Consider the following 24,181-nt stretch of genomic DNA (forward strand, 5'->3'; position numbering starts at 1 on the left):
GTCGTTCGTGTCCAGTGGGTGGAATCCATCTGCACTACAGTCTTTCACGTTTGTAAGATATATATTTTTTTCTTTCGTTTTCTCTGCATTTCATATATTGTTGTAATCTGGTAGATATATTTTGTTACAAGCAATTTTGAACATTGTTGTGTATTTTAATAAGCAGATTGTGTATCGACTACAACTCGGTTGCTGATGGCTGGCTTAGTGTGTTTCAGTAGGTAGATAAGTAGGTGGTTGGATGGGTGGGTGGGGCAGAGGCAGAGACGAAGGTAGAGATTGATGTACGTGTTCGTCTGATCCCACAGAGTTGAGATTAATCGCGTGGGCGGTAATGACGAAAATGACGTCATTTTCACTACGCGCTTGTTCCATTGCAACTTGTCGGTGGGATCTTCTTTAGTTTAATGTTTAAATTTGTTGTTTGGTCGAATCTACTACGGATCGCTAAGAACATTAGCCACCCAAAAAAAAAGTATTTTCAAATTATTGTACGAATAATTAATTAGAAAATTAATTATATATGAATGGAGTGAATTTTTAAATTTTCAACAACGGTCAAATTTGAACAATTGCTTTTTAAAAATAGCGTGATAACAAGCGGACGGACAAAGTGTTGTATGAAAACCAGTTTTGTCGATCGCATCTCTTGTGGCAACAACGCTTGTCTGTTTCAAACGTGCCAATCGCGTTGGCTGTTCGTTGTCTTTCAAATATCACTTTCTGATGATAGGGCAGTTAATGAATGATATGATTATTATTTAATGTATTGTTTTAATTTTTATTTGTTTATTTGTGATCAAATTCAATAGCAAATAAGCAACGTTCACAACAGTTTACAACAGAACCGTTGCCGTGTGTTGTTTTTGATCGTTTGCGGTCGCGTGGCCAAGTAGAAAATTGATTTCCGTCGAGCTAAGCGAACACGCTATTGTTGGCTGGTTGGCCGGCTGGCTGGCTAGCCAGCGATCCTTCTCCTCCTCTTTTTAACCATCAGACAACGAATGGAAAAGCATTAGTAGCTCTGGTGATTGCTGTCGCCGCTCTGTTTTTCCTTTCAGCTCTGACATTTCATTCGGATTTTCAGCTAACACTTAGCAGTAGCAGTGTTGTTGACACTTTTTTGCATTTTACTGTTTTTTTGTCTGTAAATTTGCATTTTCTTTGTGGTTTTTTTTGTCTTACCGGTGGTGGTCGATTTGACTAGTCGGCCGGCTTGTTCGATTCGCGTTAGCGCCTAGGCGAGAGAGCACACGTCTGTCGGGGCCGTCTGTTCGCTTCCGCGTCGTTGTCGTCCGGCCGAGGCCGGTCACTACCACACTTTGTGGTCAAACGGTCAGTGTCGCACAACACAGTCAGTTGTCCATTGTCTGACCGGCCGACGGACGACCCTCACGGGTCAGCTCGTGACAAAAAGCGTTCAACGCTGATTGGTCAGAACAGTTGTCGACCAGTGGTCATTTTTCCTATACGACGACCTAGTTTGTTCGGCTTTTTCTTTTTCTCTCTATTTTCAACGCTTTTTCCAATCTTTCCTCTATTTCGCCTTGTGATCACTTGCCAGTTCAATTGTCACTGTTCTTCTCTACGACGATTATTTTAATAAATAAAAACATCGACGCACGTTCCGACGACAAAGAAACTGAAAGAAAGCATTCGCATTACGGCAGCAGCAGCAGCAGTGAACAACCAACAATCAACACTTGATCATTTCTTCTTCCTCATTTTTGTCGTCATATTCATCTCTTCATCTGCGTTATCTTCTTCTTCTTCGTATTTTTTAATTTTTCAAATTTTGTCTTTTTTTTTTAAATATTTCTCCCAAAAAAAATCACGTCCTCAACTTTAGAACTTTCATTGATTTTGTATTATTATTTGCATTTTTATTGCTAGTAAGTTGGAATTTTTCAATTTTGTTTGTGCATTATTCACTCAAAAATAAGTAGATATCAAATGTAAACTATATAATTCATAATGTATGCGTACACACAGAGAGAGGGAGATTAGTGAGAGTGAAACAGATAATTCGTATGTGAAACTTGGAAAAGATGGAGCAATAAGAAGATGAGGAGGAGGCGGAGGAGCGTATACAATGAACAGTAAGTAAGTGAGTGCTTTCAAGGACACCACCGCACGTTTCCTAGGGTCGAATTTTCCGTTTGCTTTTTCCAACTCTTCTATTGTGTCTGCTCCACAACATCCATGACCTTGTGGTAGCGTGGCCTTTGAAATTTGCAAACCAGATCTATCTTTATTTTTTTTCTGCTTATTTGTTGTTTGGTTGTTGATCCGCTTTTTAATAACTCAAGCAATATAATATATTATAATATTTTGCTTGTTGTCAATGGAAATTGTATCCAATATACGGGGGGGGGGGAAGAGAAAGTGTCTGTGTGGATTTTCAGTTGCTTCTGTTGAAATGTATCCGTATATATAAATTTGGCGCGAATGTTCTTTTTTTCAAACAACTGTGTCGTCGTCGTTGTTAGCACCGTTCCCTGGAGAGAAAGCGAGAACCGCGTGGCCGACGACTGACCCTCAGCCCAACCTCGTGCCGCGCCACATGCCACAGCAAGTTTCCGTTTGACCCGTCTGTAGACGACGAATGGCGTCGTTTGGTCACACCACCACCTGGCTGGTCTGTGTCGATAAGGTCTGAGGTGCCCACATTTTAGCGGCACTCGCGTCGGAAATTAGCTTCATTAGACCAAAAGATGGGCGGGGTAGATTATACGGTTCAAATTATCTGTAAAAGAGGCAAAACCCACGCGCCGACACGTTTTTTATTTTAAATTGGGATTCATTTTGATATATATATATACATCACCACATTTACATTTAGGGTTGTCTTCAATTTTGTGTAATTTTTGAAAAAAAAAATTAATAATTTTACATTACTTACCTTTTTCCCTAAAAACGATCGAATTTCTTCATCACATCGTCTTATGATGATGATGATGATAACATGCGGAAAAATTTGATTGCTTTTTAGCCGACTAATCAAAAGCATCGATTCTTTGATTGTTCTTTTGCTTCGTTTTATTTCTGTTATTTTTTCCTCTTCTATTCTCATCTGTTGGTTTTATTGATTTTACTCATAATTTTTCTTCCTGTTTTCAAGCAAATAAAAGGGAAAGAAAATTTTCAACATATTATAAATAATGTATGCTTGTTGTTGTTTTTTTTTTGATTTATTGTTAATTTCTGATCAACATATACATACATACAGTTGTCGACTGAGAATGATTTACTTTGTTGCTGTATATTTGTTTTTATTCCGGAAAAAAAGTAGAAAAAATTCACAGCTTTTCTTAATTTGTTCAGCTGGCAAAAAAGCAAGCTGAGGAGCACGCATGATCAGCTACTGTACACAATAATCAGTTGTCGTCATTTGCATTATTGTGGGTCTGGAAAATTGATTCTCTTTTTTCATCTCTTCTGTTAGCCTGGCTTGTGTTTTGTGTATTTATTAATATGCCCGTGTATTTGTGTCTGTGGAGGTTGACCAATTTTTGATCTGAAAGAGCTTCAGAAAGCTAAGAGAAAATACCATGTGCGCTTGCGTCTTTTGATTGATTCTTATTTGGTGCCGAAAGATGAGAAAATCAATGACCAAAGGTTGGGAATGGATTGGGCTGAATTTTCCAAAACGCTAATGTTTCTCCTTTTATTATCATACACATATGTATATGTATATATATAGTCTACTGTAGCGGTTATTCCTGTGGACGGCTCCAATACTGACCAGATAGATAGATAGATAGATGATGATGATTGGTTTGCTTACCAGAAATCGATTGACATGCACTTTTATCCAAGACAAAGAAAAACATAAAGAAAATAATAATATTTTTGCATTTCCATTTTTTCCATTCAATTCATTGACATTTTTTGTATGTTTGCTCAGTAATTTATTTCTTACTTTGTTACCGGGTCGGCGCCATGATCAAGCTAAGCCGGATGTGGCCTCGTAGCATTTTTTCTATTTTTCTTTTTTTCGATTGTTTAATGTTATTCCATTTTTATTTCTTTGTCTTCGTATGCTTTTTCGTTTTTTGTTGTTGCTGCTGGTGTCGGTCGTCGTCGTATTCTATTGGTCAGTTTTAATCCTACGTTGCACGTGATGATTTAATTGTTGTGCCACTTTGACAGAAATTACTTAATCGTTTTGTCGACACCATTGTCTGCGCTGTCTGTTCAACATGTTCTTATCATCGTTAATAAGTTGGTAATTCGCTGATTGGTTGGTGACCAGTGGTCATTTTGTGTCTTAACTGGCTAATCACGATTTCTGAGCAGTGTGGGGTTCAGTGTGGAATAAGTTTTTCGTCCGTGCGTCCGTGACTTTTTTTTGTCTCTGGTGAAGAAACAGCAACTGCGACCGTCTGCTTCTACAACACTATCCCCCACTAGTGCATCTCATGTTTGTATTATTGTTTTCTAGTCTGTTGCCGTTTTTATTTTTTTTAAGCTTTATCTGAATTTGATGAATAATGACGATGATCTGAAGCTAACTAGGTGGCTAGAGCTAGCTAGATAGCTAGCTAACTAGATGGCTAGCTTTTTCTTTCTTTTTGTTTGTGTGTGCATTCGAAGGTAGTTTTAGTTAGTTTGATTGGTTGGTTGGTTTCGTTGTTGGTTAGTTATAGGCTTTATCAGTCGGTCTAGTTGGAGATGCGTGTGTGCAACTTGTTGCAAAAATACGCCATGAGCATTGGCAACACAACAACAGCAGTCCGAATCTTCTTCTTGCTGGCCACCTTGTGTGAGATGATCACAGCTTTCGATTTGACTTTCTTTTATTGACATCAAATTATTAAACACGCGCACACAAGCAAAGCGACAAGCGTTTTCAACCAGCTGCAACGAACAGCAGAAGTTTTTTTGTTGCTTGTTTTTTTTCACTTGATACTTACTTAGCTTACACAGTAGTTAGTTTTGTTGGTCTCTTATTGCGTTATGTGGTTTAGAGAGAGAGAACGTTAGTTCACTTTGTAATTTTTTCGAGCTTATAAATCATATATTATTAATAATATATATCATCGTTATCCACATTGCTTTAATAGTGCTGATACAATCTGCCTCAAAGTGAGAAAGAGTTAACTGAGCTAATTGACACACATCAATCAATCACTCTGTACAGTATTTGGTCTGTATTTCTTTTTTCTTTGCTTTTTTACAACACAATTTTATCATTGCTTACTAAGCGTGGAAAGGTGTGTATGTATGCAAATTTAGCAAACATCATTTTAAGGAATGAGACATCATCTCACTTTTTCATACTATATATATATATATATATGTATAATAAGAGCTGATGGTTGTTGTTGTTGTTGTTGTTAGTAAACGATTAATTCCGTCAGCCAGTTCAATCAAACGTTAGTTTGCTGTACGCGTTGGCCTTTTTATTTGCTCTCTCGTTTGCGGGCTTTCAGGCTAGCTTTCAACAACAACAACAACAACCATTACCTACCTCATCATCCTTCTTAATGGACAGTTCAACGTATAGTTTAGCTTGAATTTTTTTTTCTTACATTGTACTTTTGATCACTTGACCAACATCATCAAAAATGTAAAAATTCATTTGCCACATTGTTTGTCTGTCATGCTCAGATGGCAGAAATTTGCAGTTACTTTTTCTTTTTCAAATTTAGCTTTTTCACTCACGCTAGAGGTTTTCACATGCAGGTGATGATTTTTCAAAGCTGCTTGTTCTAGGCTAGGTTGGATGACTTAGTTTGTCGTCTGGCTGGCTAGTTGATGTTGGGTTGCTGCTGAATAATAGCTGCAACTATATTGCCGTAGCCATCCATTGCTTGCTTACATGCGCACTTGCCTGCTTTGCTTGCTTGCTTGCTTGCTTGCTCGCTCGCTTTCTCGCTTGTTTGCGCCGATGCTACTGATCAAGTCGGTCAGCAGTCGCAGTCGATTGATATAATAGTAAAGAGATGATAGCTGGCTGGCTGGCTGGCTTGTACGCTTGTGACGAATTTTTTGCTCCCTCGATAAGTACTGTAGGCAATTTAATGATTATCATGTTTAGAGCGACCCAATATTGTGATATTTATTATACACTCACTCACTCTTCGTGTTTGCTGTTTGTTTGTTGACTGTTCTGGGCGAATAGTTTCAACACCAATTGGTTGAGCATTTTTTCGTTTGTTATTGTTTCCAAATTGAATTTATTAATTTTTAATATAATATCCTTTATCAGTTTAATTTGACAGTTTTTTTTGTTCAAAAATGATCCCATTCGTGTGATATTATAATCGAATTACAACAACCTTTTAGTCCACTGTTGACATCTTGTTGTTATTGTTGTTTTCACTGTTGCGCTCCCGTTGCACAAAATTAGCCTTGTTAAATAAAACAGTATAATTGAAGTAATAATGATAATAATGTTCATTGACTCGATTGTTGTCATTATTGCCTAACAGGCCTAATCGTTGATAAGCTTTTGTTTTAATCAGATTATTATTTGTGATAAGTGATTTCTGAATCGACGAATGATTGTAGACTAATTATATTTATATATAAAGTAGATGGTATCTACTTTTTTTCTCTTTCTTCTGCTTTACAAACTCTGGTGCAACATGATAGTTGTCCCTGATGTGTGTAAGTAAGATAGATGTATATTTCGAACTCAGACCTGCGACATTGTTCGCGTTGTTTTCCATCATGGGTCAGTTGACATAATCCAGAAGCGATCATGTAAAATTTCAATTTTTGAAATTTGAATATTTTCAGTTGTTGATCGTTTGCATGTGTGTGTGTGTGTATGTGTGGAAGGGGGGGGATGTTGTTGAACAAATTTGGTGGTAGCTGTAGTGCTTGGCAAACACGTGTGTTGCCGTTGTCGTGTGTATCCTTGTGTGTGTGGCAGTGTCGATTTTTCTACACAACTCTGCTTTGCTTGTGAAAACAATGTTGCGCGACGTCAGTAATCAACATTTCCAAGTTGTCTTTACAAGCTTATTCTACCTAGCAAGTAAGCAGGTCCGGTTTATCTTTTGAACGTCGAGAAATGCGTACGGATAGATGGATAGATAGATAGATAGATGAAGAGAGAGAGAGAGAGAGAGAACGGCATACTCAGCAGCGTGTATAATAATATTGTCGTCGGTACACTGATGTATGTTGTGGTGGTTGGTGTTCGTTCGATTTCTGCAACGCTTGCACTTTCGCTTGTCGCCTCTCCTGAAATTCTTCTTGTTTGTTATCCGCTCACAAGATTGACGGGATAATGCAGAAAGTGATTGGTCGACGACGATTGTAGAGAGCAGGGTTTCACGTAAAATCAATTCTCTGATTTGTTCCTCCTCACCACTGACGCTGTCACTAGCACCAGTTTCGACTATTATTGGTCTCGTTTTGCTCAACCCTCCCCTTCCCCCTCCACTTCTCCTCCTCTTACCCTGCCTCTTTTATACCATCTATCCATTTCCTCTTCTCTGTGACCATATTGTTTTTCTTTTTGTTGTTATATTTTTTATTTGAATCTTCCCATATTCTTCTTCATTTCAAATATTGATTTTTTATTAGCATTCAGGTATCTCGAATTTTATGCTAATGCAATTATGTTGTTAATGTTAATTTTGTCGTTGTTCCAGTAATTAAAATAATAAATAAACAAAGTGGAATAAATTTACCGCGATCGCGTCTGTTTTATCATCATCACAAGTAGAATATACCTCTTAGGATGATGGCCGTTTTCTAATTTGTCTGCTTCTGATGCTGCTGCTGCTGCTGCTGCTGTGTGGCGCGACGACGTGCCGCGCTAGATCGCGTTTCCGAAACAATTTTGCGCGTCATTGGCCGATCGCGTTCAATTTGTTGTTTACATTTTCCAATTCTCGGCTTTCGCTCGCTTGTTTGTTTATTTGTTTATTTGTTTGTTACTTTTTCGACAAACCGAAGCATAAATATAAATATTATGTGCTGCTTTTTTAGTCATGCGCCGCCGTTACGGGCTGTGGATGTTGTTTTGTCAACGTTGATCGTTGTTGATTAGCAAGCAAGAGAGAGAGAGAGAGAAAGAGAAAGAGAGGTAGAGTAATAACATCCTCGAAGCTCGGCGGCCGTTGTACAGAAGAGTGCAAAAAGCATAAATATTAAAGCTTTCTTCAAAATAAGTAAATCCAAACTGCACAGAAAGCAGCATCGTTCTGCTGGCAGAACTGTGTCTGCGATGATCGATAATAAAATGATTTCAAAGCCTTCGATGGTCACTGCCACTCAACAGTATGAGTAAGTATATGCTGTTTTATTATTATTATGTATTAATTTGAGCATATAATTGTATTATCATAAGGACACAAAAATATTCATGCAAGCTATACTGATATATATATATATATATGTATGTATGTGTATATGTGTGGCCATCATTCTCTTCTAGCTAGAACAACTGCTGTTGTATGTATGTACAAAATTAGGCCGTGTTACACATTTTAAACTGGGGTTTTGTTTGTTTGTTTGTCTTTTTCTTCCACTCTTCTCTGGTCTGCAATATATGTGATAGGAGTGAATGAAAATTTGGACAGTAGGACAGTTTTCTCTTTTGTACTTATCACAAACTATTGTTCAACGTAACCTGCTTTTTCTTTTACATTTCCAATTCAGCTTGGTGGCTCATAAGCACGAGCCTAATTTGAATTTGTGTTTTATTATTTTTTTCCTCTTTTGATTTGATAAAAATGTTGTGTTAGATTTTTTTTTCTTCTTATAACTTATATTATGTTCGTTCCTTGGCGAAGTATTTTTCGAAAGCTTGTTATGATCATTGCTGTTTCCGACTATTACTAGTAGTATTTATTGATTTTTGCCGTTCAACGTCTGGCGTTGGCACTGGTATTGGTGAACATCGTCGTCTGGTCACAGGCACAGACTGATCTATCGATATATAGCAGCTACTCAAGTCGACAATTGTCGCAAAATATGGACTGACTGACTGACTGACTGAGTGAGTGAGTGAGTGAATGAATGGGATGGGATGAATGAATGAATGAAGAAGGAACGAACGAATGAGAGAATAGCCAGAGTAGAGCAAGCAAGTTAGCCAGCTAACTTGCTGCTGCTATCTAACTTTGAACTGGTTGGTTGGTTGGTTGGTTGGTGCAGAAGATTGTGAGAATGTAGCGAGCGAAATTGTTGTTGACGCTTTTAACATACGTACAACTTAGATAAACAACACTGACTGCTGCTGTCCAGCTAACTGTGAAATTGAATGTTTCTCTGGTGAAATAGATTTTGTCATTTCCTCTCATCAAATTGCTCCTTTCATAACACATGTATATATGTATAGATGTGCTGTTAAAATTCAAATTTTCCACTTTTTCCAACGTGAAAATAACACAGCAATATGTAAATATTTTCTTTCAATTTTAATTTAAATCAAGCAATTTTGTATCTATTGCAATAGACTGTTTAAATGAAAAAAATATCATTTCAAAGACCAATATGTATTCATAATAATTGGCTGTGTTGTTGTTGTTGTTGTTGGATTGTTAATTTGCTAATTATAGATCGATTAGTTACAAAGAATACTATTTGTTATAATTTAATTTGAATTATCCATTTCATATTTTTCTTTTCTCCTTTATTAGAATGGTAAAGGAAATTGTATGTTTATGTGTGTTTATATAGGTAAAAAAATTGTGTATGTGTTGTGTTAGTTTAGTTGGTTGATGGGTGGTTAGTTAGTTAGTTAGTCAGTCAGTCGTCAAGCATCGATACTGGCGTGTTGCGCAATTTCCGTGTTGCTGTGCAAACGCCTGTGACGTCGTCTGCTTTTGTTGTTTATACCGACGACAGTCAAGTCAGTGCAAATGTATTCATGTGAAATCTGTGAGCTTCAGATGACGTCTTGACAACGGCCGAATCATTTTCATCAAATTTCATTTGAAATTTTATTTTAAATGTTATAAACCCATATATGTATATATATATGCGGATGTGGAGAACAGTTTTCAGAAGAAGAATTTGAATGGATTGACTTGTGAAAGTTGTTCGATCGAAATTCTGGAAGAGAAAAGCATTAGCTTTTTTATGGGGAAATTGCTGAATTTATGAGAGCAGTAGTAGAGAGAGTCGAGAAAAATGCACTATCGCGTTGCGTAAAGCGGAGGCGAAAAGAGGAAGAAAAAGAAGCACAGCCTGAAAATCAATGCTTTTGTCGTCGAGCTATTTTTCACGCCTTTGTCGCATGCACAGGTTATTTTCCCCAGATGATAGCTGTCTCTTGTTGTTTTTGGCCATCCGATCATACATCTCTGTTTGGCTTTTTCTTCACTTTAAGAGAATATCTATTTCAGTTGACTGAATTTTTTTTCTTTCACTTAACATTCAGGGAACAGTTTTCCTAGCTGTTATCAGTATTAGCATTAGCATTACTTTTTTTCGTCGTTGTTGTTGTTTGCAATGCATTCAATCTATTCTCCTGTTGGATTTTTTTTTCTTTTTTGTAGTTGATCGACAGAACTTCCTTTTTTCTTTCATTTCCAGCTTCTACACTCTGACGACATTTCACCGACTTTTTAAATGGCTAGGCTAGAGAAAAACTTTCTCAATAACTTAATGAGAAGGAGGAGGATTGTGGAAAACTTTTTCTTTTTTTTCTTATCTCCAGAAAAAAATTTGTTGGAAAATTCGCGTTCATATGTAATTTCATTTCTAGCTCCACGCAACAGTACAGTGTGATGATGAATTTGAATAATTACGTGCGTTTGTTGCATTTTTAGCGAATTACTTTGGTCGAGAAATGGCTCGCCACACGGGTCTGCATATACTCCGTCATATTCAGGCATGCCACCAGCCTATGCGAACGGGACCACAATGCTGAATTACAATTCGAATCCTTTGTCCGCTGCAACTGCAAATGTGGCTGGGCCAGTTAGTGGGTACAGCGGCGATTCGACTGTTGTAAACGGTTCTAAAGCAGTTACTCAGCCAACGCCCAATGTCAATACCTGTTATCCGCCTCAGGATATGGGTGCTGGTCCGGTACCAGGCCCGTTCAATTCTGCGGCCGCTTCCGTTTACGGGCCTGGCTCAACTGCTGCTGATTTTGGTCCACCAAGCGCGGCTGCACCGCCGGTTGCTGCTGCTGTCGATCATAATCAATATGCTGCTGCTACCTACCAACATCAATCTGCTCCGCAGGTTAATAGAAGAAATTTTTTTTTGTTGTAAATTTCTCAGTTTTCACCTGTGCTTGTTGGGTATTTTCAGATTCCCGTTTACAACGGGCAGCAGTATCCGCCAGTGGGAAACGGCCCACCTCCGTCGTATCCAATGCAAGGTCGTCTGATGCAGCAGAACGCTATGACTCGTTCGCAGGTATGTAATGTTGAATAAAATCTTTTTTGCCAAGAATTAATTTCAAAATATGCATCATTTTTGATTTATTATTATTATTATTATTATTATTATTATTGGTTCTAGATGCCGGTTAGCTACATGAACAGCGGTTCTCGCGTTCAGTCGTCCAATATGACCGTTGGTCAAAGTCAATCGACATCGGCACTTCGTTATTCACTGCAGCAAACTCAACAATGCGTCACCAATAGCGGACGGCCACCTACGGCACTTCCAGTGATGACACCGACTATGCAAGCCCAACAACAGCAGCAACAACAACAGCAACAGCAGCAGCAACAACAACAACAACAACAACAACAGCAACAATCGCAGTCGTTATCAGCACAGCAGTCGCAACAGCAGTCCCAACTTCAACAGTATCCATCTAACATGCCATCCATTGGTCAAACAGGTGCCACGTTACATCATTCTCAGCAGACCGTTGTCGACCCTACTACGGGTGCTGTGACGCCGTATGGTACGGCCTCCCAACCGCCAATTGTCAATGGACCATACGCGAAATATCCGCCGAATATGCCGCCAAGAAACACGATCTATTATGGCAATCCAAGTTCGGCCAGTCAAGCCGCTGCTTTGCCAGGCAAAGCTGTATGCAATTACGTAAATCAGAATTTCAACCCACAAAGTACCATGACACCTGGTTATCCGGTGAGTTCATTTTGGTCGTTTTGTTTGTTTGTTTGTTATTTATTTAATTTGTTGCCTTCTTTTAGCACGTTCAAGCGGTACGCCAAACGCACCAAATGCCGATCGTGCCACCGAACATGGTTCCAAATCAGAGGCCAATCTATCCGACGGCAAATCAATACCAAGTACCAACTCCTATTCCTGCACTTTATTCTGATGTCAAGCCTGTAATTTTACCAAGTGAGTTATAATATATATATATATATATATATTTGGGTGTGGGTGTTCATAAACTAGATGATTTTGGAAAAAATTAATTGTTGTTTGTTTCAGGCGACGACGCTGATCCAAGAATGGCGTTTCCGGTGAAAGATGGCGTGATTTTGCAACCCTTTCGCCTGGAACACAACATTCCTGTTTCACAAATTTGTTTTTTCATTGCACCGGAGCAGTTTGGTTTGCTCTGCTCAGAGTAAGTCAGTTAACGAATATAGACAAATTCTTTTGAAAAAATAATAAATTGTCCAATTTCTGATGTTGTATTATTGAATGATGATATCTATTGTTGTTGATTTGTTTTTAGCCCAGATTTGGATATTCAATTGAAATGCTTTCACGCTGATGACCGGCTGATGTACAACAACTGGCCACACAATGCCAACGTGCAGATTGTTGTTAACAATACTCCTGTTGTGGTTCGCCACATAGATCGTCCATTGTACGTCAAAACTCTTTGCCAACCCAACAAAAATACCTTGCAAATTGCCGTTCAGCAGTGCTGTTGTGTATGGGATTTTGTTTTTTATAAAATTTGCACTGTACAATCTTATTATATATGCATTGTTGTTGTTGTACTTTTTCAGTCGCATCTGTTCATGCTGAGTTTGACAAGCAGACCACCAGTTGAACGCGTGTTGAGCAACTTGGTTCGTCGCAAGCTACTATCGGTTGACAATGCCATTGACAAAAGTAAGCGATAATTATTATTGTTAATGTCATTTATGTTGATTTTATTCTTAATATGTGTTTTGTTAATTTTCAGTTTGTATTTTTTTTTTTCCTTATTTGCATTTTATTTTATTTGTGTTTGTTTTTATGTAACACATCATACTTTTTTATGCTTTTGAACTTTGAAGTCAAGCTAATATTTATTTGTTGATAGATAAAATAGTTGTTTATTATGCTTATAAGTTATATGGTTATATGGTGGAGAAGTTGTGACGGTTTAATTAATTTCAAAATTTGACTGAGCAGTACGGTGACGTAGTAGCGATGGGCAAAAAGCTTATCTCCATTTAATTAAATTCCATCTCCGCTTTTGGTTGTGTCCATTTTATTCATTATTATCAATAATTTATCTGTACACACCAATTTCTTGTTGTACGTATTTGTAATTTGATTTTTTTTAAGTCAAACGGTCATTCCAATTGGCCGAGATGGGCGACGGTCAGGTTGCTGACATTGAACGGATGTCAACCACGATCTCTTTGAAATGCCCAATCACTATGGGCAAGATAACGCTTCCGGCTCGATGTCAAGACTGCCGCCATATACAGGTGAATAAATTGAGGAGAATTATTTGTTGTTTAATTTTTAATTTTAATTGTTTTGTTTAGTGCTTTGATTTGAAAGCGTTTTTAATTCTTAACAAAGATCGTTTGCATTGGCAGTGTCCACTTTGCGGGTAAGTTTTTGCTTTTTAAAAAACCTTAGATGACTAACTAACTGTTTGTTCGTATTATATTAATGGATTTGAATATATGTTATTTATTATTGGTTTGTTTAGGCGTCCAGCAATTCTTGACAATTTAGAAATTGACCAATATGTTTGGGGTATTTTGACCAATTTGGTAAAGTTTCCTGAAGTGGGCGAAGTTTTTATTGATTCAAATGCTTCGTGGAAAGCGCACGCTTCGATTGGCAGAGAGCAGCAGCAATCATGTAAATAACAACACTACGTTTTTTTGGATATTGCTACTAACATATAGCGTGCATAATAATAATAATAAGTTGTATTTGCAGAATGAAAATAATTTCTTTTCTCTAGTGTCTTTCTAGTCTTTTCTAATATTATTTTTTAATTAGATTTAGTGGGATGCAATCCTCCGAAACGGGCGAAAACTTCTGAAGCAAACTGCAGTACGGACCCATCCGTATGCAACTGGAACGTGACTTCAGTCCGAAACTATGCATCAACGAGCAACAATAATAACCCTGTTGCCGCTACTGGTTTGCAAGTTCCTATTGAGCGGGTTCCGAATACCAGCATTTCTCAAATTATGGACATGAAAACGACAGTTCCACCGAATCATACTGTCAAGAAGCAGTCACAGCAACAACAGCAGCAACAACAACAGCAGCAGCAGCAATTACAACAACAACAACAGTATCAATATTACGTAAGTTCAGTATTATTATTGTTTTGTCGTGAAATCCCAAGAAATTTACGTATTTAAATTTTTAGTTGAGTCCAGAGCAGCAACAGCAAATGATGCATCAGCAGCAGCAGCAGCAAATGATGCAACAGCAGCAGCAGCAGCAACAAATGATGCAACAGCAACAGCAACAACAGCACCACCACCACCAACAACAGCAACAACAACAACAAGCATTGATGAACAGTGTCGGTAGTGGTGGTAGTGCTGCTGGTGGTGGTCATCAGACAGGATCGATAGAGAATGGCAACAGCCGTTTGATTGCAGAGCCTTCAACGCCAAAGCAAATGTTAAAGTATGGCCCGCCAACACCGGCCACGCCCAGTGCGAATCCTCCTTCTGTTGGCGGTCCTCGCAGTGTCGGCAATCCACCGTCTGTGGAAGGAACTAGTGGCAATAGTGGTGGTGGTGGTGGTAATAGTGGTTATGTGATGCAGCAGTGTTCAACGCAAGCAAATTTGCAGTTGAACATCGACGGTAATCCTACTGGTTAGTAGATTTTTTTCTCATTTTATATTGTTTTTATATGTGTAAAATTGACTTTTTATTTAATGCAGTAAATTTAAGCGTTATACTGCTGCTGATAATAATGATTAAACATGTTAATTTCTTTTTTTTCTCTCTTTCTACAATCAGGATCTGCGCCTTACACACCAGCCTCAGTCGGCAGTGCTGGCAGTCAACAAGGATCTCATTGTGTGAATGTAGCTTCGAATGAGATGTGCAACACGGAATTCAGCGATCTGACCTTCGACACCGCTGATCTCTTGCCCGGCGATACCGCATCAGAAAATTTAGGAGTAAGAGATTTCAAAGATTATTTTTCTATTTTTGATCAATTTTGTATTTGATTTCAAAAATTTCAGAATTTTTTCGCCGACTCTACAATGCCAGATCCGGGTGAATTTATACAATATTTTGAAAGCACAAATTTTGGTGAATTCGGTTTGTCCACTGATCGGCTCGACGTTCCATTGTTCGATTTGGAAGATGGGAAACGGAAAAGCGTTGGCATACTGGACGACATTTCTTCCAACCCAAGCAAATTATTGCTCGACGATCGTAAAAAAACCGCTAATCCAAAGAAAACCCATTTGAAAGAGGAGAAGAAGCGGTCGATGGCCGGTGACGACGACGACGATCCATTAAAGGCGACCCTGCTCAGCTCAAGCGAAATGGACGACATTTTGTCCTTGCTTCAAAGCTGATGCTTTGAAATCGGGTCTTTTATTTTTTTTTCACTGAATTTTATATGTACAGAAAAAAAATAGTACTCCACGTCTGGACGACTAAAAAATTATCATCAGCAACAACAATAATGTATGACAATCAGGCAACCAAAAAAAAAGAAAAAAAAAATAATGCTATATCACAAAAGTCACCCGTCGCCGTCGACACTCAGCGATCGTTATCCTGGCTTTGCATTAATCAATCTCTTCTAGCCGATACTCTTTTTCTCTCTCTCTTCATTTTATCGACTAGAGAGAATTATTTATGCCGACCATATTTTTATTATTTTTTCTTCGCCAGAGTTAGATGTTCATCATTTCATCGAAGTGGTGCAATGATGCACTTCACGTGCCTGGACAGTAGTCCGTCCATTGAATAGCAAGTTTGGCGCCAAATTTTATTTATTTATTTATTTTATGAATTTCACTTTACATCTTTTATCCATTTTAAATGGAAAATATACATTGTTGACTTAACGGCGTCGTGTGTGATCAATCAATCGTCCTTCGATTGCTGCTTGTGTAAGAAGAAGTGTACAGCTCAGGCGGGCCTGTTTTGACCGTTTTTATTACTGTTTTATGCTGTTTTTCTATTTATTATTATTATCATTATTATTACTATTACTATTATTATCATGGTTTACTTGCACTTCTTTCGTATGAGTGCTATGTGCACTAAAATTTTTCTCCCCTCAACTCTCTTTTTTTCATTTTTTCCTAAAAATGCATATATACAGTTATCTTTTGGTTTCTTTTTTTTGCGCCGGTTAGCGTTGGCAAAGTACTGCTGTTCGTATCTTCTTTTATCATGGATACTTCTGCTGCTTAAACTCAATACAAACAACAACAGCTGCTGCTGCTTGCTATCTTGTGAAGCTGCACACAAGATACAAAGGTGGAGAACGAACAAACCAACGCGAAACTGTGGTGCTATACATTTTCTTTTTGTGTAGTCTTCCTTTTCAAAGTGAGAAATACTTAAAAGTTGGATTTTGCTCATTCAACGTTAATGATGAGTCTCTTTCTGAATGAACAATTTCATCAATAAAGCATATATATTATTTGTTTTTAGTTTTTCCCTTTGCCATGAAAATAAAGAGGAAACGAACAAAAACGTTTCCTGAAGTTTAATTCTTAACTCCATTCAGCTCAAGCATCCATTCATATTCATCATCAAGGGGATAATGTTTGAAACGTTAGTAATAATAATAATAATATTAATGAACAGCATTTGCAAACGGTAAATGAAAACCAGTATTCAATTCAACAAATTCAGAAACCACGCATTAATGAACACAAAAACAATTTATATGATGTTATGCATAAAAAAGTTTTTTCAAACTTGTTAGCATAACAAAAAAGTAGGCATACTGCATACAACGACGGTAGGTGAATGAATTGAATGATTATAACATGTGTGTAAGTGACAACTGAAAATAAAAATGTAAATTTAATAAATATAACTGAATAGAAATTGCTTTTTTATTTATTTTATTCATACATGCATTTTATAATATTATTCAGCACATGCATCCTGAAAACTTTTCATACTGTAATAATATTAATTAATGGAGATTTTTTATTTAATCGCAGGTTCTTTCTATTTCTGCTGCGTTAATTCTTATTTATCTGTCACAAGTGGATGAATATAAATCATTATTTTTGTTGTTGTTGTTGTGGTGGTGTAATTATTAGAGGCAAACCTTTTCAATGCGGTAAGTATTGTATATTTTATCTAGTTTATTGAACAATTAGGCACAAATAACGACAAAATTTACATTTTTTATTGAAAAACATAATTTAAAATTGCCTAATCTTTGTCAGACGTTCAACATCATTGTATAAATATGCACTGCTTGTTATCGATATGCAAGAAGAGTTTCGTCAATGTGCAGTGAAAATTGTTGATCAACTGAACAAGACGATTCAAATTTGTCGTCAAAACAACGTGCCAGTAATCTTTACCCAACATGGACATCGTCAGCCGTCTATTGATGCTGGTCAGCTTGTAGAGCAGTGGGGATCGGTTATTGAGTACGGTTCCAAAGAATGGCAAATGATGCCCGAAGTGAACCTCTTGCCTACTGATTATATAATTTCTGAAAAACGACGTTACGACGCTTTCTATGGAACTGTTCTCGGCGAGATGTTGCGCAAATTGAACGTACGTATAAAACAATTCATTATTGTTTGGTGTGTGTTTTGAAAAACGACTTTCAAATTTGCATTCATGTCACTTTCAACAACAACAACAACAACAACAATTTTAAATTGATATAATAATCAAATTTAGGTTAATACTTTGGCAATTTCCGGAGTGATGACAAATCTCTGTTGCGAAACTACTACCAGAAGTGCGTTTGTACGTGACTTCCGGGTGTTCTTTTTAAGTGATGGAACGGCGACAGTTTCTGAAGAAATGCACAACGCTTCTTTGTTGAATATTTCTTACGGTTTTGCGACAGTATTAACGTGCGATGAATTTTGCGACATTATTCATAAATAAAAGCCTTCTTTAACGGCTTTTTGTATTTTTTGAAGTAAGAAATTGTAGATTTGAAAATGTCTTTTGCTTGAATTCTCTGTTGGAATGCTTTTATTTAGAACGCAATAATAGTATTTACTACTTACTGCAAGCTCAGACGGTGAAAAGGTTAAGCAATTTATCCAGTAGTAAAATCGAAACAAATCCACAAAACTGGTATATTTTCTTTTTATTTTTACTTTACATCAACAATTTTCAATGGGCATTTTCGTCAAGTGAATAGTTTTCCCAATACGCTTGGTACATTTTTGAAAACTATACAGCACAGTAACTATAGTTAGCTGTTGTAATTTTAAGCCGAATTTTTGTTTTTTTTATTTATTGAAAAAAATCAATTGTACTATACGAACTGCTGTTAATGGACGAACATGGCATATTTAATTCAATATTAAATGATCAAATACTAATTCATACTTTAATATCAGTTGTGTTCTACAGTAATTTGCTCGACAGTAGAAAATTTTCAGTGGAAATAATTTTTCAGTAACTGTGAACGTTTTTCTGACAGTCTGAGTGTTGATCAACGATTTAATTTTATTCTTGAACTTCTTCAGATTGCCTTACTTTTTTTGTTTCAGAATCACTAAAGAAAATGTAAGCAGTGTGTGTTATTCGCTTTTTCTCCTTTCGAATAATTTTAATTTTATGCAAACAGTTTCTATTTTTATCAGCTGATTTTCATTTCAAGGTTGTTCACTTGTATGGTTTCAGTGTAGATTTGTAAGATTTAGTGTAGAATTTTTCAAAAACGAATTCAACGCTCTATTAATAAATTTATTCCGAAATCTTTCCGTTATTGAATTTGTTAAATGTAGACTTGCTTGAAGCAGTTGTTGCTTCCATTATGAAATGCTTTTTATTTTCATTTCTCCCTCTGTATTGTTCTGTTATTTTTTTTTAGAAAATTTAGAATGCGAAAATACTGTTGATAAAATATTGATATGTTTTGCTTAATTTCATCTTCAAGGAAATTATTAATTCTTTATAAATTGTCTTGCAATTAAAATTGGTTTATTTTTAACGTGCTACGTTTTTTGTTTTCCTTTGATACAGCTGTTGATGTATTGCTGTTTGGAATGCAGTTTTCATAAATGTCATATTTGACTGCATCATTTCTTAGCATGCTTTTATTTCAACTTGCTCAATGCTTTTTGTCACTGTTATGACGTTGTTTGTTCCTGTTTACTTTTGCATACTAATAAGAGCGTTATTGATCTCATTTTCCTTATAGAAATATATTTAATGTATTTTTTTTATTATTTACATTTATCATGTATGTAGAAGGTTAATAAGTGTGAAATTTTGAATAAAATAATTCTTTTCTATAACGTTAATGTTGAAATGTATGTGCGTATATTATAATAAGGTAAATGAATTCAGTTGGGAAATTTCACAATTTTTAGTTATTTGTTTGTTCTAACCATACATAGTTTCTAGTTTGTAGTTTGCTTTTGTTAATTGTAAAATTAATTATGCAAGCGAAATTTTAAAATTATTTTATAACAGTGTACTAGTGTTAACTTTGCCGATTTTTTAAGAATGTTTTTCTTTCAGCAAAGTGCAACGTTTAAATTACACACGAAACGTTTAATAATAAAATCACTTTAGGAGCTTTCCCGGCAATAATTCAATGAAAATGACCGATCCAGTTTGGAATTCATCCCGACCAGCTGGTTCACATCCTGCTAATCTTTTCTTGAATAATCCACCCAATTTTGCGATGCCTTCTGCCCAGTTACAGCCATCACCGGCAAATTTTTTACCGCCACCTTTGTCAAGTGTAAATACGGCTGTACCGAAGTCTACAACTTCATTGGTGCAAGGATCGGTGCCATCATTTCCAGTGCCTTCTGGTTTACCGTCCATGAATGGACTAGTACAGCCTCCTAATTTATCTACTTTTCGGTCAGAAGATTTATTTACGGATGTAGCATTATCTCCTCCTGTAACTGCTGCACCGGTAACAAATGTTGCTCAGGCAGTATCGAATTTTTCTTCTTCAACCGTTGGCAAAACCTTCCTGCCTTTGCTTCCATTGCCGGATGATCCACATTTTGTAAAGCAACATGTACCACCTCCGACTGTGCATCCATCTGGCAGAAGTATGAGTTCTGTTTCAGGTCATGGAATTGGCAGTTCACCAATCTCAGAAGTGCAGCACAATTTTGCAGGTTTACAATATCCAATTTCTTCACCCATTAATGCCATTATTCCGGATATGGGGAATTTAAACTTGAATGCCGTATGAACTTATTTGAACATTCATTTATGAGTTATCTTTTGTGAAAATTTAAAAATTCGCAGGTTTCACCAACTCGTACAGCAGTAGTAGATCTTTTGCAAGAAAAGCACCCTATTCCATCGGAATGTCTCGAACCTCCGGTTGTTACCCTGCCTAGACCGTATGATCGTGATTTGGAGAGCAGTGACTCAAGGTGAAATTCTGTTGTTGAAATTGCATCAGTTGTGCATCATATGGATATACATTTTTTTTCCATATTAGCGTTTTACGGTGCACACTTGCTGCAGTGCCAGAATCGCCATCGGTTTTGAAAAAATGTCGCCTGCCATTGGGTTTAATAGTGCATCCTTTTAAAGATTTGAAAAAATTGGTCATGGTCGAAACGTCAATAATTGTCCGATGTCGTAGTTGTCGGGCTTACATAAATCCATATGTTCGTTTTGTGGACCGTAACTGGAACTGCAATATATGCGGTCGCGCAAATCGTTGTAAATAATAGATTTTCTCTTTTTTATTTTAATTTAAATAATATAACAAACAAACATTAATAATTTTAAAAGAAAGTTTTTAAAAAAATCTTTCCCATAGTACCGGATGAATTTTATTATAATCCGCAAACTGGCAAAGTTGGCGATCCTAGTCTGCGTCCTGAAATTCAGAATTCATCAATCGAATTCATCGCCCCTGCCCATGAATATGAAGTAAGAAAATTTGAAATTGCAATTATTTGTGTTGCTTTTTTTCTGATTTTTTGTTTTTTTTGTCATTACGATAGAATCGACCTCCGCAGCCTGCTTGTTACATTTTTATTTTGGATGTTTCAGCACGCGCTGTACAATCAGGTACATGTTTCTTTTCTTTTTTTTTCTACAACATATGCATGACATAATTTAAAGATGTTGGAAAATATTGTTTTCAGTAATCTAAGCAATTTATCTGTTTATTTATTTTAAATGAAATTATTTTTTTATGAAAGTTAAAAGTGAATTTAGAACTAGACAAGAAGGTCAGAAGAAATTTATAATGCATGTATAGCGTAAGAGATGCGTATAGATAGATGCAGTGCATGTTAGATATCTTTCATTCGCAAATCTATGTTGTGATGGTGAAAATATAGGTTTTATAGCCTTACAAAGTGAATTTTATCTTGTTGGCAGTGAATATGATGGTTTTCTTTTTTCTTTTCTTTTTATTTATCAAGTTACTTGCTTATTTTCAGGCTATCTTGTAATATTTCGAGATGTGCTCTTAGAAAGTTTACGATTGCTTCCTGGAGATAATCGAACCATAATCGGTTTCATTGCAGTTGATTCCTTTTTGCATTTTTTTCAGCTGAGAGAAAATTTGAAACCCAAAGAATTTGTCGTTTCTGATGTCGATGGTTTGTAGGCATTTGTTTATTTGTCTGTCTGGTTTGGAAGGTTTGGTGGTATATTCTAATTTTTGAATGTACATTTTTACAGATATCGTTATGCCATCCAAAAGTTTTCTCTTATTTTACCTCGACGACTCAATTAATGTTAGTTCGTTTGTGTGTGGTTGTTTTAATTTTTAATCATCTCTTGTTGTGCGTTTAGGCTGTGGAAAGCTTTTTGAACGACTTGCCCGAACGTTTCGCTGATAACACTGATCCGAAATGTGCCCTCGGCTCAGCCATTACGGCCGGATTCGAATTAATCGTAAGAAATGAACAATGGCTAATCAGCTATATATATATATATATATTTTATGCCGCTTTTTCTTTAGGCTACAATTGGCGGACGTTTGACCGTTTTTCAAACAGTTCTACCGGACATTGGTAATGGTTCGCTGACAAGTCGTGAAGATCCCAATTTAAGAGCTGCAAAAGTTTGCTCGTTTATTTTCATTTTACTTTTGCATACAATAAACATCAAGTCCATTATTCAGGAAGTGACCAACATGAGTGCAGCGTCGGATTTTTACAAAAATCTGGCTTTGAAATGCACCGAAAGGATGATCGCTGTGGATCTGTTTGTTCTGGGTGACTCATACGTCGATTTGGCTACAGTTTGTAAGAAATTTGAGTTTCATCAGTTTAATGCAGTTTATTCTTTTGAATTCAATTGCTTATGTAATATACTTTTAAGGTGATGTGGTGACATTCAGCTCGGGTAGTGTTTATTATTATCCAAATTTTGATGCTTGCTCCAATCCTATGGAAATGGAACGTTTCCGGTCCGATTTGGGACGCTATTTGCGCCGTAAGATTGGCTTTGAAGCGGTGATGCGAATTCGACTATCTTACGGTATGCTTTTTGTGTAAAACCGCGCCAAATAGAATCCACTGGTTGATTGATTGTCTTCTTTTTTTGCTGACCAAGGTTTGAGTGTACATTCATTTTTTGGAAACTTTTTCGTTTGTTCATCGAATATGGCAAAGCTGAGCAATGTCAATCCTGATTCCGCATTCGGGGTTCTACTCAATTTGGATGACAACATTGACCAGCCGGTTGTTTGCATTCAGGCGGCAGTACTCTACTCTACATGTCACGGTATGCATGCACACATAATTACCAGTAGTGGTGCTATTTAATAAAATAACAATATGTAAATGATGTGAGTTTAGTTTATTATTATTATTATTGAGTATGAGATAATAAATTTTTTAAAGTATTTTATACACATGAAAATGTTGTTCAGTGAATTAGTATTTTTTTTTCTTAACAGGACAACGTCGAATTCGCGTGCACACGATCTGCTTGCCAACGTCGGAATCGATTTTGGAAATTCACAACGCAGCCGATTTGCCGGCTATAATAGCATTAATATCTAGAATGGGTTAGATAGAATTTGTTTTTTTTCTTTTCTTGCAAAGTTTGCAATAGAAAAGAAAAGCCACATTTGTTTAGCTGTTGATCGTTGTTTGTATCAACAAGGGACAATTCAAATGGCACGAGAAGCTTCAGTTAATGCCGTTGTCGACTGCTTGTACGCATTTCGATCCGCCTCAGCATCCAGAGAATATGGAACACTGCTTTGCTCAAGAAATATGCGATTGTTTCCAATTTTCATTCTTGCCCTGTTGAAATGTGTCAGTTGATGAAATTTGTTGAGAGAAATCAATCTGCTGCAAAAATTTCTCCACTCTTCCCTCTTGATTTCTCTTTTTTATTTGGTTTCTTTATTTTTTATTTATTAACATTTTTTTGTTCTTTTTCAGAAAGCATTTGCTCACGGTTACAGCATCAAGTTGGACCATCGAATTTCTGCCATGTTGCAGTTCAAAATAATGCCCATATCGAACATGATATTGGAGCTTCATCCTAATTTGTATGCGTTGCAGGCAATCAGCGAAACTGTGAGTGAGCAATATATATATCAATATTTTTTATTTGTTAATTTTCTTTTGAAATTCATTGATTGCAGCTCACGAAATGGTTGTAGGTCAGACAGAATCCGAATGCACCTTTACGGATCGGTCAAATGAAAAGATGGATCGTCAAGGTATCTTCCTGAGGCACGCCCGCAGATATAAGTAGATGTAGTAAGCTTCAGGCATCTCGGCCGCCAATATCGAGAGCATGTGCAGGGTCACATCGAGAAAAGAGATAAATTAGTAGACGGTTAGAAAAGAGATTTCGATACATAATTTTTCCTTTGTCATGATTGCTGGTCAGACGCTCCGCTCAGAAGGTATGTCAGTCCGGAGTGGAATCGGGGAGGGGCACTCCCCTTACTGAGCAAGGCAGGTCGAATCCACCAC

At 36.8% G+C, this 24,181-nt stretch overlaps 3 protein-coding genes across 3 annotated transcripts; all 3 read left to right on the forward strand.

The window, feature by feature from the left end:
* The first annotated feature begins 10,067 nt into the window (after window positions 1-10,067).
* On the forward strand, window positions 10,068-15,649 carry Tsp_05798 (putative MIZ/SP-RING zinc finger). Its single transcript, XM_003380023.1, has 15 exons — window positions 10,068-10,273; window positions 10,740-11,160; window positions 11,200-11,337; window positions 11,443-12,027; window positions 12,093-12,246; window positions 12,340-12,478; window positions 12,590-12,803; window positions 12,870-12,975; window positions 13,417-13,562; window positions 13,623-13,690; window positions 13,793-13,839; window positions 14,098-14,405; window positions 14,471-14,930; window positions 15,078-15,241; window positions 15,308-15,649. The coding sequence occupies exons 1-15, from the start codon at window positions 10,068-10,070 to the stop codon at window positions 15,647-15,649; spliced, it is 3,498 nt and encodes a 1,165-aa protein (XP_003380071.1).
* Window positions 15,650-17,380: 1,731 nt separating this feature from the next.
* Window positions 17,381-22,741, forward strand: Tsp_05797 (protein transport protein Sec24A). Its single transcript, XM_003380024.1, has 17 exons — window positions 17,381-17,385; window positions 17,495-17,834; window positions 17,964-18,123; window positions 18,275-18,371; window positions 18,641-18,652; window positions 19,824-20,457; window positions 20,520-20,650; window positions 20,719-20,942; window positions 21,046-21,158; window positions 21,233-21,299; window positions 21,677-21,762; window positions 21,790-21,838; window positions 21,921-21,976; window positions 22,035-22,136; window positions 22,204-22,305; window positions 22,366-22,459; window positions 22,566-22,741. The coding sequence occupies exons 1-17, from the start codon at window positions 17,381-17,383 to the stop codon at window positions 22,739-22,741; spliced, it is 2,448 nt and encodes an 815-aa protein (XP_003380072.1).
* A 108-nt stretch (window positions 22,742-22,849) lies between these two features.
* On the forward strand, window positions 22,850-24,046 carry Tsp_05796 (protein transport protein Sec24B). Its single transcript, XM_003380025.1, has 6 exons — window positions 22,850-22,970; window positions 23,146-23,256; window positions 23,328-23,509; window positions 23,639-23,780; window positions 23,845-23,953; window positions 23,974-24,046. Exons 1-6 carry the CDS (start codon window positions 22,850-22,852, stop codon window positions 24,044-24,046), a joined length of 738 nt encoding a protein of 245 aa, XP_003380073.1.
* Window positions 24,047-24,181: the final 135 nt, after the last annotated feature.

The sequence above is a fragment of the Trichinella spiralis genome (genome assembly GCF_000181795.1).
Source record: "Trichinella spiralis strain ISS 195 chromosome Unknown Scfld2, whole genome shotgun sequence".
Taxonomy (NCBI): Eukaryota; Metazoa; Nematoda; class Enoplea; order Trichinellida; family Trichinellidae; genus Trichinella; species Trichinella spiralis.

Bases quoted from the DNA above. Each gene is read 5' to 3' on its own strand.
- Tsp_05798 (XM_003380023.1), top strand. From the start codon at position 10,068: ATGAGAGCAGTAGTAGAGAGAGTCGAGAAAAATGCACTATCGCGTTGC. The intron at 12,028-12,092 runs GTGAGTTCATTT...GCCTTCTTTTAG, and splicing joins CCATGACACCTGGTTATCCG to CACGTTCAAGCGGTACGCCA. The intron at 12,247-12,339 runs GTGAGTTATAAT...TGTTTGTTTCAG, and splicing joins CAAGCCTGTAATTTTACCAA to GCGACGACGCTGATCCAAGA.
- Tsp_05797 (XM_003380024.1), top strand. The intron at 17,835-17,963 runs GTACGTATAAAA...AATCAAATTTAG, and splicing joins AGATGTTGCGCAAATTGAAC to GTTAATACTTTGGCAATTTC. The intron at 20,943-21,045 runs GTTGTAAATAAT...TCTTTCCCATAG, and splicing joins TATATGCGGTCGCGCAAATC to TACCGGATGAATTTTATTAT.
- Tsp_05796 (XM_003380025.1), top strand. From the start codon at position 22,850: ATGGCAAAGCTGAGCAATGTCAATCCTGATTCCGCATTCGGGGTTCTA. The intron at 23,510-23,638 runs GTCAGTTGATGA...GTTCTTTTTCAG, and splicing joins TTCTTGCCCTGTTGAAATGT to AAAGCATTTGCTCACGGTTA. The intron at 23,781-23,844 runs GTGAGCAATATA...CATTGATTGCAG, and splicing joins GGCAATCAGCGAAACTGTGA to CTCACGAAATGGTTGTAGGT.